We start from the raw sequence: 21,629 nt of genomic DNA, 5'->3' as shown, positions 1-21,629 counted from the left end.
TCCACTAGTTTTATTGTATCCATGATCTTTGTGATCTCCTTGTGTGCGTGAGCGTGGTAGTTTGTAGAATGATTTCCTTTACGATCCATTGAGGTACTTAAAACCGTATTATAATCTCACACCATATTAATAGATTATTTTGTTGCTTGTGATCTCAATAGATTATTATATATATTTTCGAAAAAGTGTGGATCATCATTATTTGGCCCATATAGATGAATTAGCCAGATCTGTTTTTAGTCCAATTGTATACTTAAAATATTCCATCAAATATTTTACTTTACTTGATTTAATGTGATTTGGATAGGTATATTGTAAAGTAAGTCTGGCCAAAGATGGCTTGGTTCGGTTTGGCTTTTCTCTGGACTTCCTGTATTGAAGGACCAATGAGGAGTTGATGCTAATTCATGGAGCTTTATTTTGGCACCATGTCCTCTGTCCCCTGCAATTGGTCACCTTTTTGTCCTCTCCTCCATTCTAGTGAAATTAAGAGCTTTCAGACCTGATCTGATCTTCAATAAAGTAGTTGTTACCACTTGAACAATAATCAATGTGTTCAAGCAGAAGCAACATCAAGTTTCCACAGCAATGAGAGTAAAAACAATCGTTTTTCAACGGGGTAATGATGAACAGTTGGCTAGTTGTCAAATCCAACACTTCTTAGGTCCATATGGTGAGGTCTTTATTTTGCTGCTGGCACAACTGAAGAGCACACACCTATTGAAAGAAAGTGGAAACTGACACCTTGCATTCATTGATTTCTCAGTCAGAAATTGTATTTAACTCATTCAGATCATAGGTATGATAAGAATTTGTGGGCTATTTGGAGTATAGTTCAAAATCAAGGTGTTTATTTACTTGGCTGTCACATTCTGGGGGGAGATGATGGAATGGGCGTTATGGGAGGGGATGCTCAAATAAAACATGAATAGTTATCTATTTTGGGGCTCATAATATGTTGTTCGATTTGATAAGAATGGTGTATGAGTCATCATGTTGACTCAATTACTATTTGGGGTAATGTTTAAATAAATTTACATCCAGTTGTAGGCTAATTGATACTTTTAAAAAAAACATCTAATAGCAGACTGTTTATCATGTTGGATATATTGGATAATGTTACAGTATTACTCCACTCAAGTAAATGTATGCTGACTGTTCATGCTGGGAGGTGGGTCTAGTCATCAATGGTTTGAAGGCATGGGGTAATTATCCCTTGCCTATGTGGGGAAGTTGTGAGGTGGTTTTACTTGAGTCCATGCATTGGTTCTCTGCGCGTGTGCGTTGTCTCATTGGTTCTCTTCCCTCTGCTATGTCTGTCTCTTGTCAGTGCACAAAACAGCGCATGCGTCTTACTTTGCTCCTCAGTCTGAAACTCGGGGGTTGAGTTCAATTAGGAGAGACCATGTCCGCCATCAGCCATTTGCACTCCTATATCTTCTCATTTAGAACAAATTCTCGATGAAATAGCGGTTGCACGCGGCCTCAATAATGGCCACGTCGGTGAGTACACTGCTCGCGACCATGCTTAGGCAGGGTGTGTTCTAACGTATTGTTTTCTTTGCTCGAAGAAGGCGGTATTGCCCGGTGCGTCTGAGCTGAAGATGTCCAGCCATATTTATATTGATATTCAAGTACAGTAGAACTAACGTTAGTTGAGTAGCGAGGCGCGTCTAGTATGTAGCATATCTCACGTATAAAGTATGTTTGTGAAAATGATGCTTGGATAGTAAAATCCTGAAAAAGTCTACCCTGGCAAATTACAGTCTCCTTGTAATAGTTTTTCGGCGTTGTTCAAAATTATTTGCGGTTTGTAGCCTAGGCTACTTCATGAACATAAATACATGACTGTCTTTATAGTGTAGGGAAGGCTATAGACACCTTGCGTTCTTTGCTGAAATGCAAAGCAGGATAGAGTGCAAGTGATTATGAGTAGACCTATCAAATCGAAACATGTTAACGTGTGATTGTTTTATTTAATTTATTCCGCGCATTGAGGCTGGTACGGGTGTCTATTGAGACAATGTATGGTTTTACTCGTGGATAGATTTAGGTAGGTTGTACAGCATGCAATGATGCCAGCCTCCGATTGGCAACAATATGTGATATGATTTTGGATGTTCTAGGGTGCTGTTCAGGTGAAACTAGAACTCGGACATCGTGCCCAGGTCAGAAAGAAACCCACCGTGGAAGGCTTTACGCACGACTGGATGGTGTTTGTCCGAGGACCAGAGCACAGCAACATTCAGCACTTTGTGGAAAAAGTCGTTTTTCACCTGCACGAAAGCTTCCCAAGACCAAAAAGAGGTAGGCATATAATTTACCCTGCTTTTTGAGTTTTACTGTCATAAAATAATAGACTGCTTGATTTGTAAAGCAAAGCTTATAGCAATAGCCTACCACTTCGGACAAATTAAGCCTAATGAATTGTGTGCGCGACCATCCTTGGCGGTTCATTGAAAATACTTTTTTTTTTGTAATAGCCTTCACTTTGCAAAGTTTGTAAATGGACCCCCCCCCCCAAAAAAAATAAAAATAAAAAAAGAAACTTGTTTAATTCATGTGAACATGCCCACCTGTAGCGCATGCACAATTAATTAGATGCGCTATTGGATAAGTTATACTGTAAACATATTTGATGGTCATAGGATAGAGTTCCCCTTATGTGTATCTCTACAATTAAAACTTAACCCGAGAGGTTAGATTAAAGTATTATTATTTTGTTTTTTTTGTAAACCAGCTTTAGTAGAATAGTTTACTAATTCCACCCCACAAGTTTTATAAAAGATTGGGCAACCCAAATGAAGGTGAGCTAAACTACAAACCGTAACAACGTTGCTAGGTGTGGCATTAAGAACTAGAAAGGCTAAATGTGACCACTACCCAGCATTTGGTGATGGTAAACATAAGAGGGCTTGTTCAAACAGTGGAGAGCATAGTGGTTGTTTAAACTTCTGGCATGGCTGGAAGGGATCAATTATAGTATTTGTTGGTTTGGTATTTTTACCTCCTTTCCTGCTGGTGTGTTTGAGTGTTGTTTGGTGTGACAATTGCAGGGAAATGTGCCAAAGTCGATGCCTTGGAGAGACCCTGTCATATTAATTACATGCGACTCAGATTACCAGGGAACATTTGCACTTTATTGGGAACAGTTGTAAGATCATGCTGTTGTTTAACCATTCATTATTTACACTCCTTTTTAAAACGATAACCCCAAACTACTCTCAACAGTCTGAAGAATAGTCATTGCATCAAGAAAAATATGCATTATGCAATGTACAAAATGGGTCTAATACCAATGAGTTCATAGCCTACTGAGGTGAAGGAGAACCACTATCTTTTACTATATAAATAAAGTATTTTGAGTAGGCTATTCTTTGTTAAAACTCTTATACTTTTATGCTTTCACCCCTATATAGTATAAATATTAGTGACTTGATTGTCCATTTTTGTAGGCTGTTAAACATAACCTGCCAATGTCTTCTAGTATCACACAGTGATGTTGTTGCATGGGCAGTTGGACTAGATAGCCATCTCATAGGCTACACATCACATACCTGTTGCGTTATCCAGGGAGTTTTACAGTTCACAACATGGTGTCATTGTGATGTTTACCAGTATCACCTGTTAGTGTCCGACGCGTTCCGTTGACAGCTGGCCCCTGTGTGCTTTCATGATGTTACCAATACCCTATAGAAGCATAGTGGTCTGATTTTCACTCCTATTTCTAAAATTCAAAAATGTCACAGGAATTGTCAGTTTGACTGGATGAATGACAGCCTATTACAATATTCAATACAAGGCTGGTAGATTTGAAAACAAGACAGCCATAGAACCAGCCAGCTACCACCATAAGGCTGTTTTGCTGGTGCTGCATATGCTTGGTCTCTGTTCACTGGTGCAGGTAGGCTACAGTCTGTCGTACATGGTTGACTGTACAAACCCCTCTGCCCCCCCCCCCCCCCCCTCCACACACACACACAACCCACCAAAGGCTGCTTTTGAGTCTGCTCTTTGTGGTGCAAAGAGACAGAACAGCCTGCTAGACTAGTGCCAAGGAATGAGGTTGAAATCGGTTAAAAGAGAGATGCTTTGTTTCTTTCACTGCGTTAATACTGAAAAAACTATGTAATTGTAAGTTGTCTTGCTACTGGACTTTTGAATACGAAGATAAACAGTTGCTGGTAAATGTTGAGTTATTTTGTCATAACACCAATGTCATGTACTGTTTCATCTGTAATAGCTGAGCTACAGAGCTTCATTTGACCATGGGGGCAAGTGAAATAGAAATGTGTGATGTACTTCATATGATGTATTTGGTTACGAATCCACCTTGACCATCAGTTTCCTGCTAAGTCATTTAGCAAATCCGTCTTCTGTCAATAAACTGGAAAGTCTGTCCATTTACATGCGTGTTGAAAAGAACATGTATTTTTCCCATTTCAACAGGCATAAATCTATAGTGTGTAAATAGAGGAGAGGGGGTCAAGGCAAGGGCTAGTATACAAAGTGTTGCTTGTACTTGACGCTCCAAAGTGCTGCTGCTTGCATGCTTCAATGCATGCAGTGAATTCTTGAGGCGTATGCAACGGATCTCTTCCCTAGTCTGAACACCTGACTGGAGAGGAGAGTTTGTGGTTAGCGAAAGTACTTATCATCCACTACTCTGATGTATAGCATAGGAATAGATGCATTTCAAAGTTCAAAGCTCATGAGAACAGATGAGGTGTTTATTTCTACAGGTGTGTGTGAACTTCAAGCTAAACGCATTCCTGATATGGAAACGGCGCTGCGTGAGTGGTATGTTCTAGAGGTCGACCGATTAATCGGAATATCCGTTTAATTAGGGCCGATTTCAACAATCGGAAATTGGTATTTTTGGACACCGATTTTTGCCGTCTATTATTATTATTTTTGTTACACCTTTATTTAATCTTTATTTAACGAGGCAAGTCAGTTAAGAACACATTCTTATTTTCAATGACGGCCTAGGAACGGTGGGTTAACTGCCTCGTTCAGGGGCAGAACAACAGATTTTCGCCTTGTCAGCTCGGGGGATTCAGTCTTGCAACCTTACAGTTAACTAGTCCAACGCAATAACGACCTGCCTCTTGTTGCACTCCACAAGGAGACTGCCTGTTACGCGAATGCAGTAAGCCAAGGTAAGTTGCTAGCTAGCATTAAACTTATCTTATAAAAAACAATCAATCAATCATAATCACTAGTTAACTACACATGGTTGATGATATTACTAGATATTATCTAGCGTGTCATGCGTTGCGTATAATTTGACTGTGCATACAAGCATACAAGTATCTGACTGAGCGGTGGTAGGCAGAAGCAGGTGCGTAAACATTCATTCAAACAGCACTTTCCTGCGTTTTGCCAGCAACTCTTCGTTGTGCGTCAAGCATTGCGCTGTTTATGACTTCAAGCATTGCAACTCCCGAGATGAGGCTGGTGTAACCGAAGTGAAATGGCTGGCTAGTTAGCGCGCGCTAATAGCGTTTCAAATGTCACTCGCTCGCTCTGAGCCTTGGAGTGGTTGTTTCCCTTGCTCTGCATGGGTAACGCTGCTTCGAGGGTGGCTGTTGTCATTGTGTTCCCGTTTGGAGCCCAGGGAGGAGCGAGGAGAGTTCTTCCAGCCTGGCTTAAACTTGTGTTAAAATGAAAGCACATTTGGATGTTGTTTGCAATGATGATGTATTTGCAGCTTATCACTGAATTTGACCAATTGGCACTCTCCTTTTAGGCTGAAACCTGCCTTGGCAAGTTCATGCAGTATCATGGTTAGCAAACTACCGTCTCACAGGTCTTGTTCTGAAACTTGGTGGTATCTACCTGTTTGGGGAGTTTACCTGTGTTTTAATAGTACACCTACATTTGACAACAGTAGAAAGATACTCTTATGTTATGACAGGATACATTTAGCATATGTAGAATTGAATGAATCGAGCTTGAAGACTCTTCAGGAGCAGTGTGGCATCGTCACCCTCTCTCTGTTCTGTTGGGTACAAGAGACGTCCACAAGCCGTCTTCAGCCTGGCTGAAGCCCCACACCCCTACCCCTCCGGTACCTTTGATCAACATTGGGCCCCTGACGGGAGAAGCCAAAGAAATTGAGGGGAAACCTCGTAGCATAGACAAGCATGTGTTTGACAGTTTTAATACTAACAGTCTCGCAGAGTGGTCTCATAAGGGCGCAGCTGCCTGCCCCTACTCCTGCAGAGACGCACAGACACTCCTTCCAAGGAGGTGCAGCTCGGCATTAGGTCAAGAATGTGCAGCTCTGCATTAGGTCACTATTTCTTCCCTCTTTCTTTCTCACTTCTCTCTTTTCTTGTGAGGCGGCTAAACGCTGGCTATACTGTTTTAATATACTCCGTCTTGCAGCTGTTGTGGATTACACCGGTGCCTTCTCACTTGAAAGGGAATCTTTTCACTCACCTTGCTTTGAACAATGTATTGTGGATGGTTATACTTTTTAGCCATCCTAAATGTGAAAAATGTGGCAAAAATGTAGAGTAAGGCAGGCTATATGTGAATTAGGAAGAAAAATCAAATGGCTAACATTTGTCACAACAGGAGTGGTCAGTTACTGTCCCCATTCTCCACTGTGCTGCTCTCCCGGTTAAAGCTTCCAATTTGGACTTTTATGGCCAGCAAGACATTTAAACGGACCTGAAGAAAATGGCTATGATTGGCTGCCATGCTGTGTAGCCTTGGAAACCTGATATTCGGTGCTGTGAGAAGGAGTGTAAGACCACCCCCCCCCCCCCCCCCCCCTCCCCCCCTCCCCATCATAAATGGACTGGAACATGGTTTGGTCGGCCATTTTTACATTGGGCTTCACCTGTCAAAGCATACATGACTTGATTCTGTCATTTGTATACTTCTCTGAACAAAATGTATTTGTATCATGGTAAAGTAGTCTATTTTTGCATAAATAATGATAGGTCGGTGCGTCATGTAGGCATATTCATGATATTCATATTCACCGATATTCAGAATGACGAGGGATTCATTTCTTTCACTGGCCATTTTGCCTGTCATTTCAGGTTCTGAAATGAGCACTTACTCATATGCAGTGTTTGCTGTAAGGGTGCTCTCACCTGCTTCAAAGCCAGTGGGGAATAGCTGGCCTTTTCCCATTACTCCTCAGTCATAATCGTAATTCAAAACCCCAGTGACAGTTTTAAGGCCTGATAGTAATATATCATGACTGTTGGCTCTATGAAAAGTTTGATTTATTGATTTTAGGGAGCTGAGCGGGTCACATTTGTGTCACTCTCTAAATATATTTCCCTGTGAAAAGATTCCAGTGAACTGATGGTTCACACTGGCAGAGACGTCAACAAGGTATTGGTCAAAACAGGCTCTCGGAGCGTTGTTCCGAATCTTAAATCTTATCCTCTGTTCCTATTTTTTTGCTTCACCAGCCTTTCATTTTCTACTTGTTTGGACGGTTCTAGCTCACATCACTTTTACTCCCCTGGCTATGATGTGGTGCTTAGGAAGCGAACTGGAGACTTTGCTGTAGCTCTCCTCTCACGTTCCCCCACAGCTGTACTGATTTTCAGTTTCAGTCCAGGAGGGGAAGCTGCGTCTTCTCAACACATTAAAATTAATGATGCAACAGTCTGTAAAGTCACAGTGCCGCTTCATTATCGCCGGCAGTTGGGTCCTGGCGTTCAGGTGTTGCCGTGGCGACGGCCGCTGCGAATGGCATCGCTGTCGTCTCGGTGGAGCTCACCAACCTCGAAGTTGGGTCTGGACTGGAACCGAGAATGGGCTATTTTTGTATTGCGATCCAATGGCACTCTATTTGGTACTAGCACTCTATTTTGTGCCATTTAATCAAATACATTTAGTCATATACTTTGTAAAAAAACAGGTTTTGACTAACAGTGACATGATTATTTACCGGTCCTTTTTCAACAATTCAGAGTTAAAGATGAGAGAAAATACACAACGAATAACAATAACAAGTAAAAATAACATGGCTATATACAGAGTGTACCAGTACCAAGTCCATATGAGGTAGGTGTGTCTGTGTATGTATGTATATATATATATATATATGGTACAATAATGGGTCAATGCAATTTTATTGTGTTTTGAGATCATAAGATGTGCAGGTAATATTTAATGAATAGTGTCACTTAAAAGGGATACTTTGGGATTTTGAGAATGAGGCCCTTCCTCAGAATCAGATGAACTTTTGGATACCATTTATTATGTCTCCGTCAAGTATGCAGGAAGTTAGAGGTGGTTTCACAAGCCAATTCTAACTAGCGTTACCCATAGACTTCCAGTCAGAATGCTCACGCCAGTTTGCAATTGCGCTAGAGCTAGTTAGCAACTTGCTTCAAACTGCATGCAGAGGCATAAAAATGGTATCCACGAGTTCATCTGACTCTGGGGAAGAAGATAAAAGGCCTTTCGGCATTACGGGGGCAGAATGGGGAAGTTGACAGAAGCGTTAATGGGTCTCTCTGTGGAAACAGACTGACAGTGAAGGGCTCTTTTCAGGCTCTTTGTTATTATCCTGTAAAAGAAGCTCTCCGATAACCAGATTAAATAAACTAAGCGCACACACCTGCCCTATTCCCTCCATAGTGGTGGCTTAACTTAATGACTGGGTCAGTATGTTGGCCCCTTGGGCCTCTCCTGAGCCCCTGAAGTTGTAGCATGAAGCCTTCACTTTCCACATCCTCTTTGTGTTTCCCCATCATTCTTTTGTGGCTTGTGTGTGTGCACATACCACAAGTCAAGTCTCTGGAGTAACCCATACATGATCTCCTCAGACTAAAACATGTCTTAGATGTTGCGTTCCTTTCCTCTCTTTGCTGTGGGTTCCCGAATGTGATCTTGTCTGGCTTTGATATTGATGGCCATATTGTCTTTGTCTGCAACGTAGAACATTCTGATTCGTTTAGGGGAGTCTGGCTTTGGAGATTGTGGTAGCCTAGATGTATGGTTCAATTTGTAGTCAAATTTAAATGTTCAAGTTTGTTAGGATATTGGGAGTGAGGGTGAATGTGTGCGTGACTATGCCTGTGTTTTACTAGTGGTAATGACTTTCTGAAGGGGTATTACGAGACAAATGACTTTCAAAAGTGTTAATGGATGTAAGAGGTATGTTAATCCTCTAGAGTCTAAGCCGGGTGTTCAGTGGTCTACTAAGCTAACATATGGAATTGTTTTAAGATGGTCATACCAAGGATAATTTAGATGAGATTTTTTTTTACCGCTTAAGGTATGAAATATATATAATTATTTGATGAAACATTGAATTTGGCCTTAATGCTATTGAATAACCGATTCATACATGGATATGCAGATGGTAAAAAAAATATGTTTGTTTTGAAGAGTCTGTCCTCTATCTGAGAGAGATGAGTTCAGTAAACAATTTATTTTTGACACCTGATTTAACCCCCTTTTTTTAGGCGTTAAACTACTTCCATATACTTTTTACTCATACCGGGTTACCTTCAGGCGAGGCTTGTGGGCATCCATGTATGTGTTCGAGAGAGACTTCCCTTTCCATAGAGGGGTCATATGTAACCGAGCGGCTCGATTCGGTCTTATGTAGCAACATTTAAAAAAAAAAAAATCACATTGGATGAAAGCTAGGAAATTGTATATCATACACTATAGTTGAGGAATAATGGGAAAGTAATTCTGCTTTGAAAGTTGATAACCTCACTTTTGAGAAAATGGTCCTTGGTACACCTACTGGAGAGCTCTTCTTTGTCTACAGTACACCCATTCAGCATCGTTCACACCCTCTTAAGCCTTAGCGGAAAAACTTTACGGAAAAAGCATACCATGCAATAATCTTGAGTACGGCGCTCAGACACACAGATACCCACCATGTTGTAAAGTCTACAGAAGTCAGAAATAGCATTGATCTTCATCAGAATGCACTCCCAGGAATCCCAGTTCGACAATAAATGTTTGTTTTGTTCGATGAAGTCCATTTATGTCCAAATACCTTTTGTTCGCGTGTTTAGTTCACAAATCCAAATTCATGACGTGCAGGCCAGACGAAAAGTAAAAAAGTTCCGTTACAGTTTGTAGAAACATGACAAACGATGTATAGAATCAATCTTTAGGTTGTTTTTAACATAAATCTTCAATAATGTTTCAACCAGAGAATTCCTTTGTCTTTAGAAATGCAATGGAACGCAGCTACCTCTCGGGCGCTCGCCTGACTGAGCTCATGGCACTCTGCCAGACCTCTGGTTGAAACAGCTCTCATTCTCTCCCCCTTCACAGTAGAAGCCTCAAACAAGGTTCTAAAGACTGTTGACATCTAGTGGAAGCCGTAGGAAGTGCAATCGGACCAAATTTACACTCTTGGATCGGCAAAGAGTTGAAAAACTACAAACCTCAGATTTCCTACTTCCTGGTTGGATTTTTTCTCAGGTTTTTGCCTGCCATATGAGTTCTGTTATACTCAGACATCATTCAAACAGTTTTAGAAACTTCAGTGTTTTCTATCCAAATCTACTAATAATATGCATATATTAGCTTCGGAGCCTGAGCAGCAGGCAGTTTACTCTGGGCACCACCTGAAGGGGGCCAGCCAGCTAGCGAGCCAGCCAGCTAACGTTAGTTTGGTAGCTAACAGTATGCTTTAACTTGAAATGAAAACGACTTTCGGACAAACAAAACATGTAATATCTGCAAATGTAGCTAGCTAGACTACCTTACCCATATACATGCAAGGATGCTCTTCTCTCACACAGATGCCATGGTTGCCCTTAGTTTGAAGATGTAATCTGGAGACGGGTGTTTTATACCACAGCCTTTGTTCTCTTTTATTTTTTACCCCTTTTTCTCCCCAATCTCGTGGTATCCAATTGTTTTAGTAGCTACTATCTTGTCTCATTGCTACAACTCCCGTACGGGCTCGGGAGAGACGAAGGTTGAAAGTCATGCGTCCTCCGATACACAACCCAACCAAGCCGCACTGCTTCTTAACACAACGCCATCCAACCCGGAAGCCAGCCGCACCAATGTGTCGGAGGAAACACCGTTCACCTGGCAACCTTGGTTAGCGCGCACTGCGCCCGGCCCGCCACAGGAGTTGCTGGTGCGCGATGAGACAAGGATTTCCCTTCCTCCCTTAAAGTGGAGAGCAACACTTTTGCAGTTCTACTACGAGAGATCTTTCAAAATAGCCACGTTAGAAAGGATTACCTACACATACTGACCAGCTCATGTTAGACAGAAGCGGCTATTATCTCAGTCAGTCATGGCTTGCGGGAAGATTCCTGTCTTTATCTGTGGCTAAACCAAGTAGGCTCGTAATTAAAAAATATATATATTTTTTTTGCATATGGCATACAAGTTTGTTTTTAAGGCACGTGAAAGTTCATATGTTCCAGACAGCATTTCTGCCAAGAAACACATTTTGACAAAACAAGGTTACATTTAAATGGCTCTCCTGTGAAGAAGTGATGCGCAACAAACACCTAGTTTCCTGAAACGAGACACATATAAGTGGTTGGACGCTACAGACCGAAGTTGGCAGATTGGCGGTACCGATTTCAGACCAGTCCCGTGACTTGTGGGAGTCGTAGAGCGAAACCACTGACATATACTACCGTTCAAAACTTTTAACACCTACTCATTCAAGGATTTTTCTTTATTTTCTACATTGTAGAATAAAAGTGAAGCCATCAACACTGAAATAATACATGGAATCATGTAGTAACCAAAAAGTGTTAAACAAATCAAAATATATTTTATGTTTGAGGTTCTTCAAATAGCCACCATTTGCCTTGACAGCTTTGCACGGCATTCTCTCAACCAGCTTCATGAGGTAGTCACCTGGAATGCATTTCAATTAACAGGTGTGCCTTGTTAAAAGTTAATTTGTAGAATTTCTTTCCTTAATGTGTTTTGAGGCAATCCGTTGTTACACACAAGATGGCCCTTTTTGACCAAGCCCATATTATGGCAAGAACAGCTCAAATAAGCAAAAATAAACGACAGTCCATCATTACTTTAAGATATTTAGGTCAATTAATACGGGAAATGTCAAGTACTTTGAAAGTTTCTTCAAGTGCAGTCGCAAAAACCATCAAGCGCTATGATGAATCTGGCTTTCGTGAGGACCTCCACAGGACTGAAAGACCCATAGTTACCTCTAATGCAGAGGATAAGTTCATTAGATACCAGCCCAAATAAATGCTTCAGAGTTCAACAGACACACCCCAACATCAACTGTTCAGAGGAGACTGCGTGAATCAGGCCTTCATGGTCGAATTGCTGCTAAGAAACCACTAAAGGACACCAATCAGAAGAATAGACTTGCTTAGGCCAAGAAACATGAGCAATGGACATTAGACCGGTGGAAATGTGTCCTTTGCTTTGGAGTCCAAATTTGAGATTTTTGGTCCAGTGTCTTTGTGACGCGGTGTGGGTGAACAGATGGTCTCTGCATGTGTATTTCCCACCGTGAAGCAATGGAGGTGTTATGGTGTGGGAGTGCTTTACTGATGACACTGTCAGTGATTTTATTTAGAATTCAAGACACACTTAACCAGCATGGTTACCACAGCATTCAGCAGCGATACACCATCTCATCTGGTTTGCGCTTGGTGGGACTATCATTTGGGAAACTCCTTCAAGACTGTTGGAAAAGCATTCCAGGTGAAGCTGGTTGAGAGAATGCAAAATAGTGTGCAAAGCTGTCATCATGGCAAAAGGTGGCTATTTGAAGAATCTCAAATATAAAATGTATTTTGATTTAACACATTCTGGTTACTACATGATTTCATACGTGTTATTTCATAGTTTTGATATCTTCGCTATTATTCTACAAAGTAGAAAATAAGTAAAAAAATAAAGAAAACACCTACTCATTCAATGGTTTAACTTTAGTCCGGTAGTGTACGTGTTCGTAAAATTCACCTTTCCATAGAGGTGTGACAATAGTTCATAGGCCAAACCGTTTGGACGCTACAGACGTTTTCGTGATAAGATCGATTTTCGAGATGTCTCATGGTCTTACAAACACCACTGTAGCTCCGCCATCTTGTCCCACCGATGTGGAAAGCCGACATCGGGGTATGCAGTGGAATGAAAAAAAAAAGATGTCTAGCTTAAAACGACAGATTTTTATGGTGATTTTAAAAAAAAAGTGTTTCGTTATCTGCGGGTCCGGTATGAGCTGAATCAGGAAGAAGTGTTAATCACTCAGCAAGCAGTGTGATGTCTTTTAAGCTAGTCTTTCCCATACAGGTATGGGATGCACACGCACACAAAGTATTCAGACCCCTCGACTTTTTCCACGTTTTATGTTACAACCTTATTTCAAAATTGATGAGGAAAAACTATTTAATCCATCTACACGCAATACCCCATAATGACAAAGCAAAGACAGGTTTTTAGAAATTTTGACATATCAGTGTTTTTTTTATTTACGTAAGTATTCAGACCCTTTACTCTGTCGAAGCACCTTTGGCAGCGATTACAGCTTTGTCTTCTTGGGTATGACCTTACAAGCTTGACACACCTATATTTGGGGAGTTTCTCACATTCTTCCCTGCAGATCCTCTCAAGCTCTGTCAGGTTGGATAGCTGCACAGCTATTTTCAGATCTCCAGAGATGTTCGATCGGGTTCAAGTCTGGGCTCTGGCTGAGCCACTCAAGGACATTCAGAGACATGTCCCGAAGACGCTCCTGCGTTGTTTTGGTTGTGTGCTTAGGGTCTTTGTTCTTTTCGAAGGTGAACCTTCACACCAGTCTGAAGTCCTGAGCACTCTGGAGCAGGTTTTCATCAACAATCTCTCAGTACTTTGCCTCTGTACTGACTAGTCTCCCAGTTTCTGCTGCTGAAAAACATCCCCACAGCATAATGCTGCCACCACCATGCTTCATTGTAGGGATGGTGCCAGGTTTCCTCCAGACGTGACGCTTTCTTGGTTTCATCAGACCAGAGAATCTCATGGTCTGAGAGGCATTTAGATGCCTTTTTAGAATAAGGTGCCTTTTTAGAATTTTAGAATAAGGATGTAATGTAACAAAATGTGGGGACGGGGTCTGAATACTTTTCGAATGCACTGTACACACCAACATTGCGTGTGCGCGCACACACTTTGCACACTATTTCTACACACACAATTCTACACACAACACATCTCAGCTGAGGTAATTGGGTCTCCAGCCCTGGGGCTTGACATGACATTCTTGGCCTCAGACTGATTATTTCCTATTTCCTATTGGAGATGTGCAGAGTGTAAACCATTGTGCTCCTCCTGGTTTCCCCCTCATGATTTGGGAGGTCTGTCAGCAACACCCTCCCCTGCCAAAGCCTGTTTTGGTTTTCCCCTCTTCTCTGCCTGTATCCTTACCTCAGCGTCACCCCAAGACCACAGTCATGCCAGAAAGGCATACATTCTTCCCTCCTGCCAGCTAGCTGAATTTTGGCTCCACAGATTTGAGTTAATTTAGTCTAAGGGGGCACGAAGTTGTGATATGAGAGACAGGCTTTTGGCGAAGTTGAGAAACCGCAGAGAATACAGTGCTGTCAGCTGTAGTTTGACATCGGTCCTTCTTGGGTTTCGAGTGTCAACTGTTTGGATTTGAGGCAATTTACCTTTTTTGGCATTGAACCCCTCTTTACTTTTTAAAGAGGTTGTATACATTTTACAATCCAAGAATGTTTCATAGTAAAGGTGTTTTATTAATCGGCGAGAGACAGGAAGTTGGTCAACGGTACTGGGCATTTGAAGACGGCTAGAGGTTAGCAACTGCTCATGTTTTGTTGGGACCTTCAGTTCATTCTAGAGGTCGACCGATTAATCGGAATGGCCGATTTAATTAGGGCAGATTTCAAGTTTTCATAACAATCGGAAATCTGTATTTTTGGGCACCATTTTTTAAAACATTTATTTTTATTTTATTTAAAAAAATGTATATTTTTTTATACCTTTTTATTTAACTAGGCAAGTCAGTTAAGAACACATTCTTATTTTCAATGACGGCCTAGGAACGGTGGGTTAACTGCCTCGTTCAGGGGCAGAACGACAGATTTTCGCCTTGTCAGCTCGGGGGATTCAGTCTTGCAACCTTACAGTTAACTAGTCCAACGCAATAACGACCTGCCTCTTGTTGCACTCCACAAGGAGGCTGCCTGTTACGCAAATGCAGTAAGCCAAGGTAAGTTGCTAGCTAGCATTAAACTTATCTTATAAAAAAACAATCAATCATAATCACTAGTTAACTACACATGGTTGATGATATTACTAGATATTATCACGTGTCCTGCGTTGCATATAATCTGACTGAGTATACAAGCATACAAGTATCTGACTGAGCGGTGGTAGGCAGAAGCAGGCGCGTAAGCATTCATTCAAACGGCACTTTCCTGCGTTTTGCCAGCAGCTCTTCGTTGTGCGTCAAGCATTGCGCTGTTTCTGACTTCAAGCTTATCAACTCCCGAGATGAGGCTGGTGTGACCGAAGTGAAATGGCTAGCTAGTTAGCGCGCGCTAATAGCGTTTCTAACGTCACTCGCTCTGAGCCTTGGAGTGGTTGTTCCCCTTGCTCTGCATGGATAACGCTGCTTCGAGGGTGGCTGTTGTCGTTGTGTTGCTGGTTCGAGCCCAGGGAGGAGCGAGGAGAGGGACATAAGCTATACCGTTACACTGGCAATACTAAAGTGCCTATAAGAACATCCAATAGTCAAAGGTTAATGAAATACAAATGGTATAGAGGGAAATAGTCCTATAATTCCTATAGTAACTACAACCTAAAACTTCTTACCTGGGAATATTGAAGACTCATGTTAAAAGGAACCACCAGCTTTCATATACTCATGTTCTGAGCAAGGAACTGAAACGTTAGCTTTCTTACATGGTACATATTGCACTTTTACTTCTCCAACACTTTGTTTTTGCATTATTTAAATCAAATTGAACATGTTTCATGATTTACTTGAGGCTAAATTGATTTTGATTTATATTAATTTCAAATAAGTTCATTCAGTATTGTTGTAATTGTCATTATTATCAATGACCATGGGATGTGCACTGTCACAAAGATCCAGTATTCCTTGATGTTCCCAGCGCTGGACAAAGCCCCCTCTGCCGCTACTTCCTTGAGCCCCCCCGCCCCTTACTGTATAGCAGAGGTACCGTCAGCCGCCCCATGGCCCTTCCTCCTCCTCTTCGCCCCCTCCAGCCTCTGGCCAGAAATCAAAGAGCTGCAGGAATTTGCCAGTAATTGTTTTACGACTCGGCAGAAATCATACCTACTTGTATAGGTGGAGCACAAAGGTCCCGGGCCGTGAAACTGCAGGCTGCCTGCCGCTGCTGCTGTTCTTGCTGGCATGAAAGGATTGGGAAAGGGGAGGAAGAGGTGGGAATGGAGAGGGGGGCAGCCGCCTGAAAAACAGGAACTGAGCCGTAAATGCTCACTCACCCCTGGTTTTGTCAATGAAAGCGAGGGTGGCGGAAGTGCTTTATGGAAGCACGGTTTATAAGGGCTGTCTGTTGGCAGGTCTTTCACTCTTGCTCCCTGCTCATGCTCACCATACATATTAATTTTTTGTATTTTTTACAGCACCTCCAGAAACTAAAGCTGGAACATTTTAGTCCAGACTTGCTGCTGTTAGTGATTGCTTCTCATTTTCAATAATGAGCCAAATTGCTTGGCTGAACTGGGATATGAGCACAAGGAGTAATTTTAATTAGTGTGAGATTAATACACTCCTGCCATACTCTTATGGCAATTTGTTATTCTTGGGTACTGTCTTGATTGACTAAACTGATTAATTGTTTTGAGAGTGGGGTCTAAACGAGTTTCCTCACGAGAAACGTTGAAATGAAAATGGTTTCGGTTCCATTTTGGCTTCCAGGTTTCCATCAAAGACGAGGTTTTCACAAGATGATTTCCAAAGGCGTGCAATGTATAATAATCAAGAGGGGTGAGGGACTTGATATGTGGTGGGCACAGCAAGGGCAGAAATCCGACCCGCTGCTTCAACAACGGGGAATCCTTCAGTGGCCGTTGTCAGTTTGGCAAGCAGTGAGAAGCTTAACTCTAAACATGGCTGGGAACTCAACTCCACTCAAATTGTCATAAATCCCACAAACTGCAGGCTCAATAATGTCAGAGGAAAAAGAAATAAGATGTTTCTTTTAGTTTAACAGTTGGGAATTTTTGGCCAGAAAAGGGGTTTTCCCTCTATCATATTTTTTTGCAATCGGTGACTTTTTCAAAGACCGGCCTGTCGCTGCCTTTTTAAAATAGGAATTATAAACGATTAGTCTGGGTGTTTTTTGCCAGTCCATAATTTAAGTCATCTTTTGTCATGCTCCTTTTTTCCATTCAGAACGGTTGGAAAGACTGTTTTTACTTGTAAAATATGAGAAGTGTACAAGTTGTCAGTTGGAAGTGTTTTCACACAGCAACTTGTGCCTAATTTATGACGCTTTAATAATGAGTAGCCTTTTTTATAAAGGCATGTATTGTTCGACTAGGTCTATCATGAGTAGGGCTGAGATAATTAATACCAGTATCGCGATACTCGTTAGTATTGTGGCAAAGAAAAAAAACACGAAGCGGATTTTACTTCTTTCGGAAAACAGACCTAATGTTGTAAACAAACATTGTTGTCATCCAGAGTCACACTTATTTTCCAAGCTATAGCACACTATTTTACACACAGGAGGTTTTTAAACGAACAAAGAGTTTGGTCTGCTTCGTGATTTATTTTTTTGGCATCAAAAAAGATTGCGATACTGGTATAGTCCCAGCCCTAATCATGAGCATGACCACCTTGTAATTTGCTTTAATCGATCCCCATATGTATGCAGTGTAGGCCAATTAATCTTCCCTACCTGCACCGCAGGGGCCTTTTCTCAATTAGCTCAACTCCTTTGTCTTCTCTGAAAAAAGTCCAAGGTAATCGAGGAGAGTGATGAAAATTAGCTTGTATGAAATGGGACTCCCCTTCGCCACTTGCGCGTCATCAGGCAAATTACTTGTTACAGGGGTGGTTCCCAAAATAAATGTGATAAAAACAAAGTTAGTTGTGCAAGGTATTTTCTAGATAAAACAATAAGTAGCATAGTTTTTTTAACGTGTGCATGCTTTTCTCCGAGGACAAAACAAAGCTGATTTCAAAACTCTTCGGTGAAGGACTCAGGTAGGATACATACACATGACTATCCTCGATGAAAGGTGACTATTGAGGCGGGGATGACACTTCCGTTCGCCTACTAACCAATTGTCATCTCCGCGACCACTTATCGGTTTCTGGGTCACTGAGGAGGAGAGCGGGTGGAGGACGGACTTTTATCCAAATGAGGAAAGGCCAGGGAGTTGAAGGTGAGTGGGAAATACTTCCTGGTCCAGAGAAGTTTGGGGGTAATCCTAAGGCAGGGTCCCCCAGAGAGCAGGCCTGAATGGAGGCAGCGATGATAAACAGGTGATGCAACACCGGCTTTGTTCCATTTCACACGATGGCGATTGTCAACATTTCCTGATAGCTTTGTTGTCCTTCCATGTAATGTATTTTTTTAAAGGATAGTTCACCCTAATTACAGAATTATGTATTGGTTTCCTTACCCTGTAAGAAGTCTATGGACAGGGTATAACAGCAATCCATGCTTAGCTTTAGTTTCCCTGTTATTATCATGTTCAAGTCATCTAAGTGACTTTGAGCTTCACAATCAATTTTAGATACATCCGGATGATTCGGACATGGTGCGCAAAAAATGCTAATATCGGTCCAATGACAAATGCTAAAATGTAAGCATTTGGAAACTGTGCCAGAGAAATAAAACGAAAGCATGTATTGCTGTCAGTGTAAAGAAACCGATGTGTCATTTTGTAATTTGGGTGAACTATACCTTTAACCTCGATGCCAATTTAGCCTTCAAAGAGGTTGCAGAATGTATGGCTATTTTAGAGGAAAATTGTAACATTCAAAAGCAGATTTTATGAGAATCCCCCAAAAATTGAAGATATTTATGAAATCTCCCATCATACCTTGGTTATTCCAGTGGGACCATACAGGACCAAGGTCAGTGGTTGTATAAAACCCACTGCATTTGAAGAAACCGGACACATGTGGAAGTCAATGGGACGGTGAAACAGAGGGCCAGAGGTTGAAGAAAGAAACATCCTTGTCTGAGAGTGCTTTGAAGGCTGGGGGAGCAGATTGAACTTGGAGAGTGATGGAGCAACCACCAACAGCCTTGCTGACTGATGGCCAGCTGGTGCGCTGACAGCAAAGCTCCCTGGGTAAAATATGGCAGAGGGGGGATTTGGTGTTCTTAAACCTTTTACAAGCTGGGGAGCTCAGTGAGTTGCACTGAAAACAATCCTGTACAGGAAATTAAATCACCTTGTAAGGAAGTGAGGCTGGTCAACGCGGCCACCATTAATGGCCTTTTAATTAGAACCATAATGGAATTCTACCCAGCAACTGATCACCCTAGTATGGTGCCAATTACAGGATGTGAGTGCCCTGTTCCTAATAAATATCTTGCTGTCATTTGTTGATTGGGGATGGGGTTGGTGTTGGGGGTTTTGCGAAAAAGGAATGTGTCTCCTTACCATCTCTGCTCCTAATGGTCAGTGATCTGGGATGGCTGCTGGCACCGGGGAGAGATCACAAATCGAAGATTAGTCAGTCCAGGTCCCATGCAGACTGACTAACTCAATCTGTTTGCCCAGTAACATGCCATTGTTAGCGCAACGACGTGCTGGTGGTGTTGCACAAAAAATGCATTGTCTTGCTGTGAATGGAAGTTAAGTGATTTTGAAAACATTTGAGAAATAATAATTGTAGTTTTTAATGATTGTAATCTTTCCAATATTGATAGAAAACAAAAAAAAAAAGCTATTTTTTGGGGGGGCTTACTTTGATAAGATCAGCCATGGACTGTTAAGCTTAGTGTTAGGAGAGCGTTTTTGCCCAGTGCTCGGCTGTGGTTGGTGGATGAGGATATGTGTTCACTGTTCATCCCTCTACATCAGCATTGGCCTGGCCGCTGAATCGTCATTCAGTACGCTCACATTCAGTGGTTTTGGATCAGTAGAGGGGTGTATGGGACTAGAAGTTGAACCTTCAAGATCTAGGCTAGAGATCAGTGGTCTATTTCTGAACCGAGGGGTCGGGGTATAGGTGAAGGAGCCATGGGGAAACAGAAAGGCAGGAGGGGGAACTTTTTATTGCTGTAGTCATGGAGTAGGCCAGCCTATTCTCATGAGAGATCTAACCATCATGCCCCTAAAATACTCTCCTCACACCGTGCCCTTACTATAATCAGGTAGAATAGTGACTTGTGATTTTGTAGCGCTCGGGCTGTAAACCGAAAAATGATCGACATTGATCACTTATCGCAGGCTTATTGCTGATTTCGCTCATTACGATGAGTAGCCTATAGGTCTACTACAGAAATTAGACGTTTTTAAATTAATGGGTTTTCTAAATAGGTGATTGTTAATGGGACAATTGATGGGTACAACTATGAAAGTAGTAGTATAAAGGCTAATTTTAAAAACAATGGCGGTGCACATTGATGGTAAACTTATCATTATCGCATAAATTCAGGCGATTTTTATATTTATCGCGATATGGATTTTTGTCCAAATCAACCAACTCTGATGCTGTAAGGGATGCTTGGGGAAGTCGTCCAGTGAATCTGAGTGGCAGATGTTTATGATTTGGTTAAGAGGTTTGTATTGTTCATGTACTCCCCCTGAGGGCTGCTGCCATGACACCCTGTAGCTTCAGGGAGCTCACCCTGTCTTTGGTGTCTTCCCATGTGGTAGGCAGATTTACACCTTTGTGTTAGAGTTCCCACCCCCCATATGGTGAGGTGTGCTTTGTGGAAGGAAGTGCTCTCTTCCCTGGATCTCCCCCTCTTTCTTGTTTTCCCTCCTCTCCTCATTGCTTGTTTGTCTGAGGAGTGTGCCATTTGAGTGTCTCTCCACTAATCCAAACGTCCACATTGGCAAATAGGAGGAAATTGCCTATACAAAGATTTGGGCACCGACGGGAGTCAGGAAGGAAACTGGGATGACTGGCTGAAATTGCTTTGATTAGCACATGAGTTGCCAGGTCAGGATTGGTGGTGGTAGTATTTTTATACAGCGCTTTTCATTACAAACTATAGTCCCAAAGTCACTTGGTAGTAGAGGTCAAAACTACAAGTAGTAGTCAATCAAGTGGTTGAAAGAGTGGACAAAACTACAATAAACAGTTCTGGCTTAAACTAGAAGGTAAACTTGACAAGGGTTGGCATGCTGATGATGACTGTCAGATATTTGTGTAGCCACCTGCTTGAGGAATTACACTGGTGTTTGATCCAAGCATAGATGATGATGATAGATCTAGTCCTAGATTAATGTTAATGCCTCTTCTTTTCAGATCACAATAGCGATATTCTACTTCCCTCGTCTTTTTTGATTGGACAGACAAATAGGTTGTGGCCATGAAGTCCTATTGAAAATGCTTAGATTTTCCTGTAATCAGTCTTGGGCTGCTTGTGGGCTTGTACAGCAGTCTGCAGTGCAGCCAGTCATATAGGTCAATAGTGCAAAAGAAAAAAGGCTGGAGCGAGAGCGAACGGGGAGAGGAGAGCGTTGGGGCTGTG

The 21,629-nt window shown here is 41.8% G+C and overlaps 1 protein-coding gene across 1 annotated transcript in view; it reads left to right on the top strand.

Annotated features, from left to right (window-relative positions):
- The first annotated feature begins 1,391 nt into the window (after window positions 1–1,391).
- Window positions 1,392–21,629, top strand: part of LOC139379459 (protein AF-9-like) — a 60,484-nt gene continuing 40,246 nt past the window's right edge. Inside the window, exons 1-2 of the mRNA XM_071122269.1 lie at window positions 1,392–1,503; window positions 2,127–2,307. Of these exons, the coding sequence (XP_070978370.1) occupies window positions 1,492–1,503; window positions 2,127–2,307 (193 nt within the window). The 5' untranslated portion in view covers window positions 1,392–1,491. The remainder of the gene's footprint in view (window positions 1,504–2,126; window positions 2,308–21,629) is intronic.

This window comes from Oncorhynchus clarkii, chromosome 21 (genome assembly GCF_045791955.1).
Source record: "Oncorhynchus clarkii lewisi isolate Uvic-CL-2024 chromosome 21, UVic_Ocla_1.0, whole genome shotgun sequence".
In the NCBI taxonomy this organism is placed as follows: Eukaryota; Metazoa; Chordata; class Actinopteri; order Salmoniformes; family Salmonidae; genus Oncorhynchus; species Oncorhynchus clarkii.
The sequence above is the reverse complement of the archived record's forward strand: the minus strand, read 5'-3'. Positions and strand labels throughout refer to the sequence as shown.